Source organism: Hemicordylus capensis, chromosome 2 (assembly GCF_027244095.1).
Source record: "Hemicordylus capensis ecotype Gifberg chromosome 2, rHemCap1.1.pri, whole genome shotgun sequence".
In the NCBI taxonomy this organism is placed as follows: Eukaryota; Metazoa; Chordata; class Lepidosauria; order Squamata; family Cordylidae; genus Hemicordylus; species Hemicordylus capensis.
Window position 1 is genome coordinate 147,597,263 of NC_069658.1, and position 18,561 is coordinate 147,615,823.

Here is an 18,561-nt window from a genome sequence, read left to right on the forward strand (position 1 = left end):
ATCAGTGTTCCTGTCATCTCAGTTTCTGTGCTCTTATTTTCTGGGCTATTGTGGATGTCTTTGTTTAGACATATCACAAGATGGCAAGTTTAGAATCTGAAATGAGGCAAGAATAGCAATAGCGATAGCACTTACATTTATATACTGCTCTATAGCTGGAAGCTCTCTAAGCGGTTTAGAATGATTTTAGCATATTGCCCCCCAACATTCTGGGTACTCATTTTACCGACCTCGGAAGGATGGAAGGCCGAGTCAACCTTGAGCCCCTGGTCAGGATCGAACTTGTAACCTTCTGGTTACAGGGCGGCAGTTTTACCACTGCACCACCAGGGACTCTTTCTGTCCCTGAAGAATCTGCCTGTATTCTTGCATGGGGGTGTGCATGAATCAAATTTTGCAGTTCGATTAGATCTCTAATTGAATTGCAAAAATCTCGAATCAACCTCAAATCACTCAAAGCAATTCAAGTAGTTTGACCACCATATTTCAGAGGAGAGCTGGTCTACCAATTGGGACTGGCGGCTAGACCAGCACTCCACTCCAGACTTAGTGCATCTGCCTGCCTTGGAGCAGGACTGCTAGAGCAGTCCTCCAAGACAGGCAGACGCATCAAGTCCAGAGTGGAGGGCTGGTCTACCCACTGATCCTAATTGGTAGGCCAGCTCTCCCTGGCAAAATGTCAGTTTTGAGGCCCGTTTTTATAGCAAAATGGCCCTCAAAATGGCATTCAAATGATGCAAATCAATTCGGGTCGGGGGCAATTCTCTTCAACCCCAAATTTGCCCCTCTATTTTGAGGGTGATTCAGTATGGGGATACTCTGGAATGCTCTCCCGGTCGCTCTTCGTTCCTTGGTCTCCATCACAGTTTTTAGAAAGTGTGTTAAATCTTGGCTTTTTACCCAGGCTTTTATATTATTGTCTTTACTACTGCTGCTGCTTTGTATTTTATACAGTTTTTATGCTTATATTTTAAATCTTTTCAGTCAGATTTGTTCTATGTTTTAGCTTAATATTTTAATTGTGTCACTTTTATAGTCTTATTTTTAATTTTTGGGTAATCCGCCTTGGGATTGTTTTAATGGAAGGTGGTATACAAATTTAACAATAAATAAAATTTGCGGATCACCCCTGATTGCACCTGAATTTATTCAAGAGCAAATCAAATTGCATACCCCTGTCTTGCACCAATGAAAAACAGAGTTGAAATCATCTTGACAGGTCAAATATTGTCAATTGATCCATCTGTTGACTGCCTTTACATTCAAGGAACCCTATCTAGTCCAGCAGCCAGTTTCCAGAAGTGGCCAGATGAATGCTTTGTGAAGCCCCAAACCATGACATTTTATTTCAGAGCAGTCAACTTTTGCAAACTTCTTTATGAAGCCAATATGTGTTGTGGAGGTGAAGACTTGCTTTTTAGTTGTTCCATAGTGTCATCTGATAGCAAAGGTGGGAATACAGACTCCTTGTTCCCTGGGCCTTCAGGAGTGTGGGTATGTACCTGTACCCACCATTTAGAAGCAGGCATTTCTGTGCCCTGCACTGTAACTAAAAATGTGCCTTATAGCTGCTGTGCATGTGTAATTTAATTTGAAACAGAATATGTATCATTTAGTCTATTCCTTCCTGTAAACATAGGTTTTTTTACTACTACTGCTGCTGCTACTACTACTACTACTTCCACCAAAGTTCTCAGAGTGGTTTGCATAAGGAAATACATACATAAGATGGTTGTCTTTCCCCAAAAAAAGAAGCATAAGGGACACCAGCAACATGGATGGATGCTGTACTGGGGTTATTATTTGCATAGCATAGTTAGTTATAAAATAATGATTGCATTCTTCCTTTCCTTTCCTTTCCTTTCCTTTCCTTTCCTTTCCTTTCCTTTCCTTTCCTCCTTTAGAGTAATTATCTTAGTTGACACTACAGGGTTTTGTAGAAGCTCAAAAGCCAGCTTGCACAGATCATGGGGTGGTTCAATTGATCCTTCAATGTCCCACATGATTAAAAGAGGGACATGCCAAGAGCATGCCCCTCACACCTTTTGTGGACATCCTAATGACCTGCCTGTACATCCCTTTACCACTGGGGGGGAGCTGTTGGAACTTCTGCTATACACATGCTTCAAATACTAGTTTAAACAGCCCACCACATGATAAAGGGACACACTGGAAGGTTGTCAAGATGTTCATGAAAGTCATCGTGATGGGCACGGTCTCGGCATGGGCTGAGTAACTGGTCCCCTATGAACATAGGGAAGGAATTAAGCAATAATGTAGGGCTAACGCAACTCATCAATCAATCTTTATTGTGATGGTCCAGAACCAGCCAGTTCACAGGTCAAATCTTAGACTATAAGAACAGCCCTGCTGGATCAGACCCAAGGCCTATCTAGTCCAGCATCCTCCTGTTTCACACAGTGGCCCACCAGGTGCCGCTGGGAAGCCCACAGGCAAGATCTGAGAGCTTGAGCTGAGATCTTGAACTGAGATGTGAGGGAGTCGGAATAGAGTTCTCCCAGCACTCTTTCCCTTTAGGAGCTGGGCCAATTCATTCTGTCAGCTGAAGACTCCAGTAGTTGAGTCACAGAGATTGGATTGGCCCAGTCAAATCATTCCCATTGAGATAGGATCTTCTGCACCAAATGCATCCCAGATATGTCTGTCTGGCCTCTTCTTGAAAATGTCAACAGAAAACAACCCCGCCATTTCCTATTATCGAATCAATCAATCAATCTTTATTACTGTCACAGACCAGCATAAAGTACATTCTAAAACCTGCAGCAATAGATTTTACACTCTAAGACTATCATACGATGATTTAAAATATACAATAAGAAATATAAAAGATGTTAAAATACATTACTAACATAAAATGATTTAAAATATGAAAAATAGTCATGTGACTGCACTAAAAATCTAGCTATGGCTCTAATAAGAGACATAGTAGACTCTGGGCTACATTTTGATTTAACTATGGCTGCAATAAGAAGCATAGGAATAAACCATGTAGCAGTACCCTAGATCATGTTGCATGCTTACAAAGTAAGAAAATATTTTAAAAGATTTAAAACACATAAAATCATGACAATCAGCATTTGAAATAATAAGAGCTAATATGCGTTAAAAGGATTTCAGATAATATACACAAAAATATAAGCCAGTAAAATAGTAGCCAGGAAGTTGCGGGTCTATAGGTTGTTGGGTTGCTGCACTAAGGCAGTAGCCGTGGCTGTCCTCTAGATCATAGAGGTGGTCTCTGGGCACACGTGATCATTGTCCGCCAGATATGAATCGCTGCCGCACAGAACCTGGTGACACTGTAGGTGGCAGCAGGGTTTGCAATTGGAGAGCAGCAAAGAGGTGTAAAACGGGTCCGTTCACCCAGGCTTATATAGACTAATGTTCAGAATATTCCATGGAAGAGACCCGCCTCTGATTGGTCTAGAAGTGTGCCCTGCAGAGGGGACAAGTTGTCAGCTGGAAGGACCAAGAGCAGAGAGAGGCCATTACTGAAGATGATAAAAGAAAAGGAATGGCATCTCAGGGAAATTTAAAGCTAGAATGTAGGTAGGGTTGATAGTAAAGTAATATGGATGTGTAAGCTTTATGGTCTTTTAATAAATGCTTTCCATTCAAACCATGGTGGACAAATGTGAGGGGTTTGCCACATTTCCCAAGGCACCTTCTTCCATTGCTGAAACACTATAATGGTTCAGCCGTTTCTCATAAAGTTTTAACCTTGATCTTGTTGAATGGAGGCAGTCCTAGCCTTATCACCTCCTGAAGAGGCCAAGATCTGCTGCCCTGCCACTTGTCCTCAGGGCCGGTGCCAGACTGTTTTGTACCCTTAGCAAGGCTAAGTACTTGCACCCACCCACCCACCCCAAATTGACACCTTCAAAAACAGATGCTTTGTAGAAAAAATGAAAAGCCCAAAACTTGAAACTGCTAAATTTATTTTATATTGCAAGAACAGGTAATACATCAATTTTTGATTATCTTTCTCAAATACAAAAGAAAATATTTTGGCACACGAATCATTTTGATTTGATATACTCTGCGCCCTAGGCGGCTGCCTAGTTGGCCTAATGGTAGCACCAGTCCTGCTTGTCCTCCACCCCTTTCTGCTTGTGGTGTAGATCTGTGATGGCTCATTCACACGTGTAAGCCTGTACTTGATGTTGTAGGCATCAGAAGATGCCCATGCATGGGTGGACTAGCTTTCTGTGTCTGTGATGCTTGGCATAACTGCCAGTGGATGACGATGATGATTATGATAAACTAGGAGTGCCGGCTTCAGGGGACGCTGCACAAGTAGCTCTCTGGGGATCTGCTGTCTGTTGCAGACATATCTGATTACTTTAAAAAACTTACACTGTGCATGTATATAAGTGAATAAAGCACATATTTCAAAGGCACCATCTACATCTGCAGTGCTTTCTCACCCAAGGGAAATGAAGTCCTGTGGCACTGACCCTCAGAAGCAAGGAGTGCATAATATTTTGTATTTTATAAACTCATAAATCATCCAGTGCTTTCTCCTTACATTTGTCATTCAGAACTTACATTTCCAGTGTTGAATTGTGATCTTGGTTTTTTTTTAAGTCAAAAGGGGATTTAATATGTATTGTGCACAGTGCAGTAAATACTGATTCCTTCCTTATTTCTCTAGCAGAGCTATTCTCTAGCAATTGAACCAATGTCATGTTACTTTCTTTTTTATTATTGCAAACAGGTCATATTTTTCAAACTGAGTGTGTGATATTAAAAGAAGCCAGAATTATCCAAAATGTCATACAGAAAAGAACTAGAGAAATACAAAGATCTGGATGAAGATCAGATCCTTGGAGCATTGACAGAAGAAGAAATCAAGATGCTAGAGGAGGAACTGGTAGAACTAGATCCAGATGTGAGTTATCTTAAAGGGCACTTTTAAAACTGTAGATAAAGTTTATCAAGGGCTCTTTGGCCATGGAGTCAAATATTTAATATGGCTTTGAGTACCAGATGCTGGGAACAAACAAAAGGATATGGCCATCATCTTTGTGCTGGGCTTGTAATCTTCCATTGGAATCTGACTAGGAGTCGAGACTCAAAACTACATCAGACTCTAAAGCCAGGACCTGATGTGCAGGCAGGCCAGAAATTCAGTCTTCACACCACTAACCATCTCTGGCCTGCTAAAACTACAGGAAACCAGCTAGGCTAGCAAAAAGGCCTCTGAAGAACTACTGTAGGGTATATGATAGTACTAGGACCATATAAAAACGTTCAGGTCAGGCTTTTTGTTCCAGGTGATGGTCTACCTTTGCCCCTGCCTCTCCTGCTTCTCTTCTCTCCCATTCCCAGTTTGACAGGAGAGGAAGTAGACCCATTGTCTGATTCAGCAAGTCAGTTATTTGATTCCAAAGTAATATCTAACACCTTTATTTTCCACTTCATGCACCTGGAGAAGTAGATTTGTGCCTGCAAAACTCCATGCCATGCTGTATTTGGTATTCAGGTACATATAAGAACTGTCCTGCTGAATCGGACACAGGTTGATTAAACCTGCATTCTGGTTTCTCTCCTCCTGCTGCAGCCATGTCAAGAAGCTACAGATGCACGTATGTCTTAGTGGGTGCTCTTCCATACCTCATCCTCCTAACAACTGACTAATTCTGGCAAACAAATTACCTCAAGCTGTTGAACTACATAGCAGCTGACTCTGAAACATCCGACTGCTTAAGGAAGTAGGGAGTCACACAATACTTGTCCTGTTTACTGTGTCAAATGCCAGTGTAGCGGTGATGCCACAGAAAGTGTGAAATGGCTCTTGCTCTCAGGGACAGGCAAGTGGGAAGGTGGAAAAAGAGTGCTCCGAAGGTCTGTTGGAAGCCCCCTCTTTCAATGCCTTGCCATGAGTGGCAAAGCAAGGGGGCTCCCATCCAGACATCTCAGCCCTCATTGCTACTAGTAAATACAGGCAAACTCCTGTAGAAGAGGATCCTTCCCATGAGGCACTTTAGAGGTCTCCTAGATAAGCCAGGCGCCTTAAGACCAAAACCTCCCATTCCCCAATTCTAAGCACTGGTAGGGAAAAGCTGACTGAGAAACAAGGGACTATCAGTCATCTTTATTTAGTCAATTGACCAGCAAATCAAATAAATAAAACAGCAGCACAATCAAGAAATACATTCAAACAATCCCACCAGTCTCACCATGCACCAGAGTGATCTGAATTCTACCAGCAATGTAGCATAATTTAACCACTGAATAAGAGACACTAGAGTCTTTATCTTCAAGTAAGAAGTTCACTAACAGACCGTTAGGGATACAAAAACACCCAGGACCATCAGAAAACCCGAGACAGCAAGGGCGCAATTAAACGCTTCCTGACACCTTGATAAAGTTCACAGTAAAGTAACACAAGGGCAACTGTCTTGATCTCATTAGCATTGCAGGGACATAATGGTGCCTCTATCGGCCACTGGTGAAATCTACCATAAAAGTAAGACAGATGGCAAAGCATTAAAATGAGCTTTAGTAAAGGCCCAACGAAACATAGAAAAGGTGATAGTGGACAAGTATGGGGCAGTACAAGGGACCATCTAAGGCTGCTGTGAATATTGAATGACTACTTGCCTGTTTGGGAAAAAAAAAACTATTTGGTTTTCCTCTCAGGGTCTTATGGATCTGTAGGGGTTAAATTGCATTATATGGGTAGATAGCAACATAGTGTGTGCCAGGGTAGTGGGATCTTGTTTAAGTTGAAAGGCAATGGTCATGACAATAGTATTTTTTTTTCCCCCTTCCAAAATCTAGAATGCGTTGTTACCTGCAGGAATGAGGCAGAGAGACCAAACCAAAAAAACACCTACTGGTCCCTTTAAAAGGGATGATCTTCTGGCACACTTGGAGAAGCAGGCGAATGATATTAAAGACCGAGAAGATCTAGTTCCTTTCACAGGGGAGAAAAGAGGTATGAGACAGGCAAGCATCTATTCTTGGCAGTTGTGTTTTTGAGATGCGTGTTCTGGAATGTAAGTTGGTTAACCTGAGTGAATGAATGACGGTAATGTTGTCATTAATGTTGTGGATTTCTCTTTCATACACGTGTCCTCTCCAACAAGAAAGAATATGGCCATGTGTCAGGGGTAGCTCTTTCGTGAGGTGAGGCAAGGCGGTAGCTTCAGGGAACAGATTATTGGGGTGCCAATAGAGCAGCAAGATGCCCCCAGCTGTTCCCATGGGATGAGCTCTTTGGGAGTGATATGACCCTTGGAAGCTTTTTCTCACACTGCTTGCAAGGAGCATGAGGAGAAGTGCTGGCAACTTTTCTTCCTTTTCCATGCACTTTCAAAGCTTGTGAAGGTTGGTCCCCACCAGGGATATGGGGGAAGACAGCGTTTTATTTTTGCACCTGACTTCAGATGCCACAATTTCTTGGGCTGCCTCTGCCATGTGTACTAGATGTATGTAGACCACATAGGAAATATATACAAGCCTGTTCATTTGTTTTTAATTTTCTGTGTAAACGGCTTTGAGAACTTTTGTTGAAAAGCAGTAAGTATATAGATGATGTAGTTGTAGTTGTAGTTGTAGTTGTAGTCCAGGGCTGCTCAACTCTGGCCCTCCTGCAGATGTTGGCCTACAACTCCCATAATCCCTGGCTACTGGCCACTGTGACTGGGGATTATGGGAGATGTAATCCAAAAATAGCTGGGGGAAGCCCAAGTTGAGCAGGCCTGTCGTAGTCATTTGCAAAATTTGGTTGCACTCCAGTGAGACCAAGAAAAGGGCACCCTGGCAGGATTGTGCAGACAGGGCCATCCCTAGCAGGCTACGGGGCTGGGGGCGAATCAGCACTTGCAGGGCCTCCTTAACATTTCATATCATTACAGAACCATACTGATTGATGACATAGCAATAGCAATAGCACTTACATTTATATACCGCTCTATAGCCGAAGCTCTCTAAGCGGTTTACAATGATTTAGCATATTGCCCCCAACATTCTGGGTACTCATTTTACCGACCTCGGAAGGATGGAAGGCTGAGTCAACCTTGAGCCCCTGGTCAGGATCGAACTTGTAACCTTCTGGTTACAGGGCAGCAGTTTTACCACTGCGCCACCAGGGGACATACAGTGTGAATAGTGTGAGTGAGGTTTTTGGACATGTCCAACTAGCTTGGACATATAGTGCATTTCTAAAGAAATAAAAAAAGGACAACACATGCTTCACAGTTCTCACTCAGACCTTCTGGGTTGCAAATCAACTTGCGCATAGTGCATTTATTGTCTATCTGTCTATCTGTCTGTCTATCTATCTAATATAGTTTGTTCCAGAAGTTTTGTAATTTTCTTCCATGAAACAAGCCACTTATAGGACTTTTTTGATGGGGTTTTTAAAATTCAAAAAAAAGAATTTAAGAAGCAAGAATTTGTCCAATCCACTTCAATTTAAATATACATATTCCTCCCACCCTGACCTACATCTCTGCTCAGTACCAAAGCCCTATGGCAAGCCAATCCCTAAATATTAAGGTGGGTAGGGAATAACTACAAAAAGGAAATCACATCATACCTCCATCACTAAGCAGGCAAAAGCTGGTCTGGGCAGAAGCTGTGGTGGGCAAGGGTAGTCAACACTGGACACTCCGCCTGCCTGCCTCCTCCCTCCCTTCCTGAGCTTCAGCCTTCAGCGAGGCCTGCATGGAGGCCTCTCTGGAAGCCCACCCACCGAACAGCTGAGAGGTGGAGAGAGAAGGAGCTCTAGCAGCTTGCCTGGGAGCCTTTCAAGCTGCACACAGACACAAAAGATCAGCTCCAGCTGGTCTGCGGGGAAAGATAAGTGGCTGGGACTGGGGGAGAGAGAAGGGCAGGCTGCACTGCATTGTGCCCAGAGCAAGGCCTGTGTCAGTGCAGGGCTCCAGGCAATTGCCCCAATCGCCCTGCCCTAAGGATGTCCCTGTGTGCAGATGGAGGGAGTGAAGCAGTGCAGCTGAAGGGGTTGGCTTTGTGGTTCCCACTGACTTCGATGGGAAAAAGCAAACCGGATACATTCAGGAGCACAGTGATGGAATTCGACCCCCCCTACAGTCACCATGAGCAGATTTGCTAGTTTAACCTCCACCCCAGTGATATTCTCATCCCATTGCATCCCTTCACTTTCCTTCATATAATGAAGTGGCTTCTGCTCATATCCATGGGGAAAAATAAAGCCCTGAGATGGTAACAAAACTTTTCTCCTATCCTTTGTGATAAATGGTCTGGCCTAATGGGAAGGATTTTGTATTGGGTTTGAAGTGTGTCTGTGTGTGCACAGATACACACTTTCTTTCTTGCACTGTACAGTCCCTCCCTTCACCACCAGCACCCAAAATGTCATAATTATGAGTGTTTTGCTAGGGTATAAGAGGCTGAAATGATGGATCTCCCCTGCTCCTCCTTGGCTCTTAATTTTTTATTATTTGCCTTGTCTTTCTTTAAAATCTCTGCAAACTTGATGGGTAGGAACTTTGTTTTGGAATTTAAGGGGGAATTCTAACTGCTGTTTGTAGAAGACAAACTGAAGATACCATTTATGAAGAAGTTCTCCTATGCAAGTCCTGTTGAAATAAATGGAGCCCCTTGGTTTCAATAATGGTTTTTCAGGAAAATTTACCAGTGGATTGTATCATGGGGTATTTATGTAATTAGTCATTCATATTCCATTTAGGAATGCAGAAAAGTACTATCTTGTGGTTGGTTGGAAGTACAACAATTTTGTGTGCTTCCAAGACAAATATTGTTTACTACTTTTGTTCTAGATACCCTAGACAGGCTTTCTTTCTGCCTGCACTGAAAGAGATGGCAGCAGGATAGAGAGCTGATTTAGATGTTATCGTCCCAATGTGGAAGCTGTTGAAAAGTGGCAGTAGTCCATGTGGGGAGAGTTGAATTTAAAAGAGCCATGCCCTGTATGGTGCATCCCTCATACCACCATGGTTTTGACATACAGTTGGCTGATGCATGGAGCAACACCCTTTTATGCTGCACAATGGGAAGAAAGGACTCTTTGCCAGCCCCCACGTACAGGCTCTAAAACCCAAATCAGCCCACAGTGGTGGGATTCACTATAGGCATTCCCATAAATGTATGTTAGGAGAAGCTAAATGGAACCTCCTTGTTCACAGGCAATATACCTGAATCCAGATGCTGGGGACAAACAACAGAGCAAAGCTCCTGCCATCATGCCCTACTTTGGGGTTCCTGGAGACATCTGCCTGGCATCTTTACTTGGTAGATCTATGGTTTGATCCAGCCAGGCACTTCGTTATTCTTATGAGCACTAAGAGTATCATCTGAATATATATGCTTCGGCAGACTTTTCCTTTTAAAATAAAATCAGGTCCAGGGAATGGAGTGGTTTATTGTATTACTGATGCTTTTTCAGCCTATAGTTGTCATTCATTGTCTGTGCCCTTGAGGTGTCTCTAAAACCAAACATGTTGTTCTTCAACAAGTGCAATCGTGACTGTGTTGCCCTTTTCACACAAAAAAGTTGTGTCCTCAATAAAGATACTTTTTCTCCAGTATATATATTTTGAATTTTAAAGGAAATAGAAAGGGGCCAATTTTTAGTTTTCTGTTTCATCTCAAGAGACAGTCCAGGGAGCAGTTGCTTCTTTGTAAGGGCTAAATTTAGCTGTGCTCAACCTTCGAGCTGCTTTCAGGACAGCCCAGTCTTTGTTCTCCATTTCATTCAGTGCTGCATGGGCAGCAAGGACAAAAATAGTCCTCGTGTCGCATTCCACGCCCAAAGCTATCTCTACAGGCGTCTCCTGGATTGTTTTTTAAAGAAGTGCCTCTTTCTGCTTGCTTCATTTCTTTTCCTAGTTCTACTTGCATTTTAACTGATTGTTCCAGTCCAGATCCTCCAAAATAAAATTTTCATTACAACTTAAAGTGCATGAATGTGTTCATTTTTGATGGTGAAAATAGCCAAGGGAATATTAAAAATGAAACCTTCCCCCTGCAACCATATTCCGTGTCTTTTATTTACATTTAAATGGAGTGTGTGGGGGCGTGTTTCAGACTGCCACTCCTTTATCTCTATATTGTGTGTGTTTGTTTGTTTTTAAATTTGAAGACTTTACTAAAAGGCCATTGGGAGCATCGCATATACAAAATACTGGGCATCTACACTACCCCAACACAGTAAACACTGTACAACACAGTAGTTGCTTTACACTGATGCAGCAGATTAGATTAGGAAGTCCGAACTATTCCGTACATTTTCTTCTTCACACCTCTGGGAGGTTTTAAGCTGAAATAAAAAGTACACAAGTTAAGTATCAGCAGTCTGTGAGATCCTAGAGGACTTAGCACTGAGTGTCATTTCAGATCCCAGGTGTCCTCCATACACAGTTGAAACCCTGACCTATAAAACAACGAGAGCTGGTCTTCTGGTAGCAAGCATAACTTGTCCCCTTAGCTAAGCAGGGTCTGCCCTGGTTGCATATGAATGGGAGACTAGAAGTGTGATCACTCTAAGATATTCCCCTCAGGGGATGGAGCCACTCTGGGAAGAGCATCTAGGTGCCAAGTTCCTTCCCTGGCAGCATCGCCAAGATAGGGCTGAGAGAGATTCCTGCCTGCAACCTTGGAAAAGCCGCTGCCATTCTGTGAAGACAAAACTGAGCTAGATAGACCACTGGTCTAACTTGGTATATGGCAGCTTCCTATGTTCCTAACTCATTATCATATTTTTGAACATTAAATTGGAGTTAAAATTTTAAAAACTCCAATTAAAAGTGTTTGTGTGCTGTTTTCTTTATTAACTGATTTTAAGGTTTTAAATGTGGTTTTTATTTATTTCTATTGTATGTTAACTTTTGTAAACCACCTTGGGATGTCTTATGAAAGGAAGGTATAAAAATGGAAAAAATACATAAATATACCTACTTTTTAAAATAAAAGCTATAACTTAATTAGGATCTTGTTGTCCCCCAGCATCAGATAGTAAAGTAACTTTTACGACTATAGGAGGGTTAAAGTTATTTCATTTATTAAATAATTTTAATAAAATTACAATGTGCTAGTTATAACTTACAAAGCCCTAAATGGCTTAGGCCCTGGGTATCTAAGAGAGCGTCTTCGTCATTACAAGCCCCTCCTCCCGTTGAGGTCATCTGAGGAGATACGTCTCCAGTTACTGCCGACTCGTTTCGTGGCTACACAGAGATGGGCCTTCTCGGTCGCTGCCCCGAAACTGTGGAATGCGCTCCCTGCTCAGATACGATCTTCCCCATCTCTGGCAATTTTCAAAAAACACCTGAAAACCCATCTCTTCACCCAAGCTTACTCAGCATCCTAAATTTTGAGGATTTTAAAATTTAAAATTTAAAACCTGATTTTGGGGTTTTTAATACTGTAATGGTTTAATTGTTGTTTTAAAATGTTTTTAAATTATTAGTTGTTATATTGTGTTTAATTTGTTTTAGCTCTTTACTGTTTTAGTGGTTTGTTTTAACTGTAAACTGCCCTGAGCCATTTTGGAAGGGCGGTATATCAATCAATCAATCAATCAATCAAATAAATAAATGTAATACAATTAAAATAAGAGCCAGATAATAGAAGAAAAGATCCTGTGAAGTTGCATTCTGCACTCACTACTGCATTCTGGGTTTGTTTGTTTGTTAACTACACTTGAACAGAACACAGGCTTTGTTTCTGATCCTACATAGCTCATGTGCTGGCACAAGGGCTCAGTCAGGAAAAATAAACTTAAATTCCTGACCTTCAGCCATTAAACAACGGCCATCCTGCTGAAATTGACCTGGCATTATTTTTTATATTTCTAGGTAAAGTCTGGGTCCCCAAGCCGAAAGCTATTGATCCGGTTTTGGAAAGTGTAACTCTGGAACCGGAACTGGAGGAGGCACTAGCAAATGCTTCAGATGCTGAGCTCTGTGATATTGCTGGTAAGGTGCAAGAGACTATGCATTTGGCTCTTTTGTAATTAGTATTTTACATTGCTTAGTGTTTCTTTGCCTTAAGCATAGTAGCATTTGGGTGAAGCCAACATATAACATTTGTAGGGCAGAAGTGCTCTCACTCTGTTTGACTCAAATAATGTTTTTGCCTCCAGGGTTGTGTTCTAAAAGTGTACAGCAAAAGCCAGGTGTGGACAGCACTGATTAGCTAACACCTGTGATGTCACAAAGATATTTCTTCCTTGATCCCCAGAGCAGTTGTGCAACTATTTTTTTAAAAAATGTATCATTTTTCAATAAGCTTTTCTGTGTGTGACTGGCCTGAAGCATGGAGGGTGGGGCAAATCTAATGACCAACTCACCATTGGACTTGAAAGAATATATGTCTGTTTTGCAAATGGAGGGATGGGAAGACAACTAAAGTTCACCTATGACTTCTCTTTCGATGTTATGGTCTGCCTTCACCCTTAGTTCAGTTCAGTTAGTTAGTTCAGTTTACTATTACAGTCATAGACCAGCAGAAAAAGGCAAATCACAAGATACAGTCATAGACCAGCACGACCATTACACCTGCACCAGCCCCCAGTATCCATGTGCTGAAAGGTCACCGCCAATCTTGAATTTCCAGAATGTGGACATGTATCAAACCTTGTGTGCAATGAATAGATTTACTAGTCTGGTTCCCAACTGTTTCCTCCTACATATATGCTTTCCATTTAGAAATTTGCTCATGTGTGAATCAGCCCTACATTCCAGATGTGTGACTCAGCAGTGAAGGAAGTATGTTTTGTATCTCTTCTGAGGCACACGGCGCATTTGCAGAGGGAAAAGATACAGGGCAAACAAGTTCCAGGGCCAGACAACAGCAGCCCCAGCTGAAACTAAGGACAGAATATGGTTCATTTAATTTATTTTTAGCTGTGAAAGGATAAGGACATTCCATAACAGTGTTATTGTATAAATTGTATGGGAGATGAGTGACTTGTTCTAGAAGAGAGATGAATAAAGAACGTTTGTGTGCATATTAGATTTTTTTTTCCCTGACAGCTTTAAATTTTCTCTCTCTTTAAATGCAGATAAACTTCAAAACAAGTAAGATGATATATGCAAAGCACCACTAGACATGTGATGGATTATTCCTAGGCTAGAATTCTACATTATTGGCCAATTTGTGTTTATAAATACCTAGCTGCTGCTTCTCCATTGCAGTTTGAATTGAGAATGGGGTGAGGCGGCACTTTGTAGAGAAGTGGCCAGGAGGGAGAGAGGTCTGGTGCTTGACTCCCTCCACCTCCTCCTCCCTCCACTTTTCCTCTTCAACTGCTCCCCTCCAGTGGCTTTCTTCCCCAGCACTTGTTCAATACCTGTTTTTCCATTGCAAACACTGATCTGGCATCCTGGCTTCCTGAGTGGGGTGGTCAGAAATCATGATTTCTGCATGGATCTGGAACCTTGGGGAAAACACAGGTTGGGGTGTGTTAGTTCTAAAGGAAAGGCAACATACAGGGAAATAATTAAGCAGCACTCTTCCTACACTGTTACTCTCCATGGCAAAGATCTCTCTTCTGGCGCCAGTTTGCAGCAGAGAAGTAGTGGCAGGACACTTACACACGCACACACGCACATGCACACGCACACTGGCTGTTAACATGTAGTTCTGATCAGAGTTTTGTTTTGTGTTTGCACAGAAAATGTCAGAAACTACGTTAGGTGGATTCACATATGAATGGGGGACCCCATGTAAGCTAGCTCATACACATGCCTGCCTAGAATCGTGAAAGATGGAGCAAGCTTTCTATCCCCTGGTAAGGCCACCTAATGGTGCAGTGGGGAAATGACTTGACTAGCAAGCCAGAGGTTGCCGGTTCAAATCAGGTTGGTCTCTGGGTCATCTAGGAGAGATCATATTATTCCTGTGTTGAAAGAATTACACTGGCTACCGATACGTTTCCGGACAAAATACAAGATGTTGGCCATTACCTATAAAGCCCTAAACAGCTTAGGCCCTGGGTATTTAAGAGAACATCTTCTTCTCCATGAGCCCCACCGCCTGCTAAGATCATCTGGAGAGGTTCGTCTGCAGCTGCTGCCAACTCATCTGGCAGGCTACTTGGGAACGAGCCTTCTCCGTTGCACTCTCTGGACTTTGGAATGCGCTCCTTGTTGAAATAAGAGCTTCCCCATCTCTGGCAACTTTTAAAAAGGCACTGAAGACACACTTATTCACCCAGGCTTTTAATTAGATGTATAGCTTTAAATAATGTTAAAACTGGGTTTTAAATGTTTTTAATCTTTTAAATGATTTTAATTGTAAACTGCCCAGAGACACAAGTTTTGGGCAGTATAGAAATATTTTTAATAAAATAATAAAATAAATCTCTGCTGGTGAAACACAGCAGCAGCGATATAGGAAGATGCTGAAAGGCATCATCTCAAACTGCGCGGGAGATGGCAATGGTAAACCCCTCCTGTATTCTACCAAAGAAAACCACAGAGCTCTGTGGTCGCCAGGAGTCAACACAGACTCAACAGCACACTTTACCTAAGCACTACCAGCCTGGTAGTGTTAGAGAAGGTTTAAAGCATAAGAACATAAGAAACGCCCTGCTGGATCAGGCCCATGGCCTATCTAGGCTAGCATCCTGCTTCACACAGTGGCCCACCAGATGCCTCTGGGAAGCCCACAGGCAAGAGCTGAGGGCACACCCTCTCTCCTATTGCTACTCCCCTGCAACTGGTATTTAGAGACATCTTGTCTCTGAGGCTGGAGGTTCCTTCCAAGCACTCTTCTGCCTTTCATTCTCCCCTATGCTCTTGAAGAAGAGTGAGCTTCTGCTTTCATAACGCACTCTCCTCCCATAGGTATAGCTTGCCTGACAGCAGGGCCATTCCCAGACAGCAATTTTACGTTGCTTCACCACAACCCAGGCCACGCAGAGGCCCATTGCGCACATGCAGCGGCCTCCAAAGTGGGGAAGGCCTGGAAAGGGCTGAAGAACGCCCAAACTAGGTGATTTTTGCCACAAGGAAGGCCAGCAGAGGGACGGGGAACCTACACACACACACACACACACACACCCCACGGTATTGAATAAGCCGCCAGGAGGGGGTAAATATTAAAAATCTATTAAAGAAAATTTGACTTTAGAAGCCCCCCCCCCAACCAAACCAAACCCAGCGGTGGGGTTCAATGTGGGGGGGCAAAACCGAACTGGCCCAGTCCTGTTCGGGTCCAGTTCAGACTCGAACTGAACTGGGCCAGTTGGTTTTGTGCACACCGCTACTCATAACTTACTCTATTTTACCCCCACTTAATCCCATGGTTAAGACCTTTCATCTGGGAAAGGCCCAGATGAACCCCTCACAGGGGCGACACAAATGGATTAGTGTCGCATTAAGTACCCCTCTTCCTGCCTACCACCTCTTCACTGCACATTGTTCCCTCCTAATGCTGCTTTGCAGAAGAGAAGAGGCTTCTTCCTTCTCTGTTATTATCGGTGACACTGATGTTTTATTCTTTCTTTCTTTATTTTAAGCATTTAGCCTACCTTTCAATTTAAACATTCCCAAATGTCTTGCAAATCCTGATATTCCCTAACAGCTAGAGTTGGGGCAGAGCACAAATAAGAAGGCAGGAAAAGAACTTGGTTTCTAATCCTGCTGTTGGTGTGTGTGTGGCAGTGGTGGGAGTACTTTGCTGTCCACAGCGGCAGGCCCCAGAAAGGAGCTTGCTCCCTCCTTCAGGTTTCCAAATGAGGGGAGGGAGTGTGGCTTTCATGTGGTCACTCATTAACTAGTTTGGGTTTACAGTAAAAAGCTAGTGTGTGCATAGCGTTGGTTTGTTTTCAACACTGCGCATTAACACCCATTTCACTGGTTTTTCTCTCTCTTCCTTTGTTCATCTAATGATCACACTCATTTACTGCACCAGCCCACTCCTGCTTAAACTATGTCTGTTTTTTGCAGCCTGCTGTCTGTTCCTCCCATATTCCCATGACTTCATCCATCTCATTAGAAGCCGCAGAGGGACTGTAAGAGAACTGTGCTAGTGACCTCATGATCCTGTTTAGGAATGCAATCCTGCATTAGGCCTGTTAGTTTGTCCTGTCCAAATCATTTTGCTGCTTCGTCACTTTCTATTTGTAAGAGTTGTCTGGATTGTGAATTGGGGCTTCCACCATAAGCTAGGATACTGCCTGCCTATTTGCTTACATGCCTTCTTCATTAGATGCAGATTGGCTGGCTGGAAATGGCTCCATTTCTGTGGCAACCTGGAGCCCTCCCTGCCCACCTACTCATGAGTAAGCACCCAGCAAATTATCAACCTGTGCTTGAAATTGTAGGCTGGAATCCGGCCAGCTGATCTCCTAATATGTTTTCACCATGACCAGCTGATTCAGATGCCACCTTGGGGCACTTACCTGTTTCCCTGAAAGTAAGACCTACCCCGAAAGTAAGACCTAGCAGTAATTTCTGATGTACCGCTAATTGCCCTAGTGCATTTTTGGGGGCTAAAATTAATATAAGACACTGTCTTATTTTCGGGGAAACATGGGTATGAATAATTCTGCACACCTTCAAAGAACAGCAGCAGACTGTTCTGGTGAGGGAAAGGATAGACTGTATATCCTTCCAGAAGGTGCCATGTCAGTGGTGTGTGAACACATCCTTGTGAAACTCTAGTAATTCCCAAACTGTGTTCCGCAAGACAGCTGCTGGTATGTCACGAGAAATAAACTCATTACATAATTGAAGGATCCTGTGAACTCAATATCTACCCACTGAAGCAGCTGCCTGCTGCGTCTCTGCACAAGTTACTGCTGTAGAGTTGTTTCCTTCCAATCAGCCTCCACTGTGGAGTGGGGGGTTCAGTTGCATGTTTAGATCAGGTGTGTTTAGACCATTCAGCCATTCTTGATGCAGAGGCAGCAGAACTGCCCATCCTCGGAGCTTGAGTCACTGCTCTGAGAACACTGAGAATGGTGGCTTGTGCAGAAATGCAGCCTGCCTGGTAGGCTTTGAGAGTAAGCTTTAATTCTTACTCTTAACCTATTCTAAAAGTAAATCTGGGATGAGGGTGGGGCTTCAATTTGAATTCAGAAAAATTATTATTATTATTATTATTACATTTATATCCCACTCTTCCTCCAAGGAGCCCAGAGCGGTGTACTACATATTTGAGTTTCTCTTTCACAACAACCCTGTGAAGTAGGTTAGGCTGAGAGAGAAGTGACTGGCCCAAAGTCACCCAGCTAGTTTTATGGCTGAATGAGGATTTGAACTCAGGTCTCCCCAGTCCTAGTCCAGCACTCTAACCACTACACCACACTGGCTCTCTGTGCTTTAATAAAACGGTGTGCTTTAATAATCAGACATTTGGGAAACACTAGTATCCCACAATGAAACATTAGAAAACTGGCCATTCAGATAAGCAAGCTGTCCCAAAATATTTTGACCCTTGGATTCATATTGGAATCAAGGGAAATGCTGCTTTTTGAAAGACTTGGTTTTGCCTTCTTTGAAATTTGGGCCAAAGATTCACCTTGATTTAATCTGATCTTCATTTCATCTATCTACACACACATATCCAGGACAGTGA

The 18,561-nt window shown here is 42.8% G+C and overlaps 2 protein-coding genes across 8 annotated transcripts in view; one reads left to right on the forward strand and one right to left on the reverse strand.

Moving 5' to 3' along the window:
- Positions 1-18,561, forward strand: part of TMOD1 (tropomodulin 1) — a 54,089-nt gene that overhangs the window by 13,751 nt on the left and 21,777 nt on the right. For 6 of the 7 annotated variants that reach the window (XM_053295459.1, XM_053295456.1, XM_053295455.1 and 3 more), the window contains exons 2-4: positions 4,739-4,912; positions 6,808-6,964; positions 12,831-12,950. In XM_053295459.1, the coding sequence (XP_053151434.1) occupies positions 4,793-4,912; positions 6,808-6,964; positions 12,831-12,950 (397 nt within the window). In that variant the 5' untranslated portion in view covers positions 4,739-4,792. The remainder of the gene's footprint in view (positions 1-4,738; positions 4,913-6,807; positions 6,965-12,830; positions 12,951-18,561) is intronic. The other variant, XM_053295457.1, reaches the window with a different exon arrangement.
- TSTD2 (thiosulfate sulfurtransferase like domain containing 2) overlaps positions 14,346-18,561 on the reverse strand; it is a 59,729-nt gene continuing 55,513 nt past the window's right edge. The window contains exon 10 of the mRNA XM_053295452.1: positions 14,346-14,413. Within this exon, the coding sequence (XP_053151427.1) occupies positions 14,388-14,413 (26 nt within the window). The 3' untranslated portion in view covers positions 14,346-14,387. The remainder of the gene's footprint in view (positions 14,414-18,561) is intronic.